This window comes from Dendroctonus ponderosae, unplaced genomic scaffold (assembly GCF_020466585.1).
Source record: "Dendroctonus ponderosae isolate FM_Combo_2020 unplaced genomic scaffold, Dpon_F_20191213v2 Dpon_F_20191213_1, whole genome shotgun sequence".
NCBI lineage: Eukaryota > Metazoa > Arthropoda > Insecta > Coleoptera > Curculionidae > Dendroctonus > Dendroctonus ponderosae.
In genome coordinates, this window is record NW_026017110.1 from 60,379,010 (window position 1) to 60,380,768 (window position 1,759).

The 1,759-nt window shown below is 44.9% G+C and overlaps 1 protein-coding gene across 1 annotated transcript in view; it reads left to right on the plus strand.

Moving 5' to 3' along the window:
- Positions 1-1,759, plus strand: part of LOC109541146 (vitellogenin) — a 7,850-nt gene that overhangs the window by 3,371 nt on the left and 2,720 nt on the right. Inside the window, exon 3 of the mRNA XM_048669066.1 lies at positions 124-1,734. Within this exon, the coding sequence (XP_048525023.1) occupies positions 124-1,734 (1,611 nt within the window). The remainder of the gene's footprint in view (positions 1-123; positions 1,735-1,759) is intronic.

The window sequence follows — 1,759 nt, forward strand, 5'->3', positions numbered from 1 at the left end:
TAATTATCGGACACCGAAAAACTCTTTATGTCTAAACAATTAGGCTTATGGCTTTTTCATTCTACTGCTGCACCGAAAGCGAAAACCTTGCTTCTAAAAGTAAAATTATTTTATATTTTTTTAAAAATTTAATCATTCACATGAGCGATTTTTTGCAGTAATTCGCGAAAAGGAACAGATGATGAAGAATGGCAAGCAATTCCAGTACACTAAACTGAAGCAACTGAGACAAATGGCGCTTTCACTGCCCACTGAATTGGGTCTGCCTTTCCTGTACACCTACGACATTCCATTGTTGATTCGAGCCGAAGGAAATGTGGTAGCTCGTGCCACGCCCGAAATCTCCAATGGAAAGGTCCTGCGTACCCCCGAGGAAGTATCTGCTCAAGTCGAAGGTTTTACCACAGTGAGTGCGAAGGTTCAGAGTCAGTTAAGTGTGATCACACCGTTTGATCATCAAGTCTACACTGCCGGAAATGACAAAAACATGCACATCCATTTGCCTATGAAAGCTAACGTGGAAGTCGACATTCCAAAGAAAACCGTTTCCATTGAAATCGAATCAAAGCAAACTCAGAAAAATGCGCGTCTTTTCCACTTCAGCTCATGGCCCTACACATCGAGAAGCGATGTTATGAGTCTTACTCCAGCTGCCTTGAGACCCAACACCCACTACATTAGGCCAGAAAATGTAAACGCTAAGCCATTTGACTTCGTTTGGGGTAAGAAAGAAACAGGCATGAGTTTCCGTGTTTGGGGCTCCAGCTCACAACAGCCCACCCCTTTGTGGCAATTCCTGGACGCCGTCAGATCGGAAGGAGTAATCAGCGCCTTGAGCCAAGTATGGAATCCTACCACGCTAGAACAAACTGAAGTTAACGTAGAACAGGACAGACAGAATTCACAAAACCGAAAGGTAAAGATCAACGCCGGATTCCACTCGCAATACAACAGCCAGCCTAAGGCCGCCAGGAAGGAAGAATTTTACAACTTGAAGCAGATGTGGTCGAGGCTTGATGGCAGCAGCCAAAGCCGTCAACAAGAACTGTTGAAACATGTCAGCTCCGGTATCAACAACGCCTGGTCAAAGAGCGTTGATGCTTCCGTGGAGTTCGAAGGAGAACAATCCGACAAGCACACATTCTCATGGGCCTTCGCGAAAAGTAACGTAAACCCTGAATCCCGAATGGTCTTTGCCTACAAGAACAACGCACGAAAGCCTTGTGAGGCCTCACTTGAAGTCAAGGGACACCTTCAAAATACCAATGAATTGGACCTTACAACTATGTTGAATACTAATGTTAACGCAAAATACGAAGCGTTATGGCAACAGAGCCAAGAAGGGCGGAAGCCTACGAATGTGAGAGCAATAGTTGATATGGGCAGAAGCGAATCTCGCAGGAAATCATTGCAAAAGCTGCCAATGTATCAGGTTTGCAAGAACGAAATGGAACAAGGCAATCGTCAGTTGGCCGCCTGCCAAAACATGACTATTGAGGCAAACTACCTCAACGAAATCAAAGCTGAAATCAAACACGAGAATGTACAGCCAACATCCGCCAAGCATCTGGAATATGCCTTCCAAGCTCTTCGCATTGCTGCTTATCCAAACATCGACGTTAGTGAGGAGCATTCGGGAAGCAAAAATGAGGAAATTCACTTGAGAGTGGAATTCGAACCTAGACAATTGCGCCAATTCAACGCAACTGTTATCGCTAACAACCAGCAAACCAAATTCAACGACGTTCCCCTAAGTCAA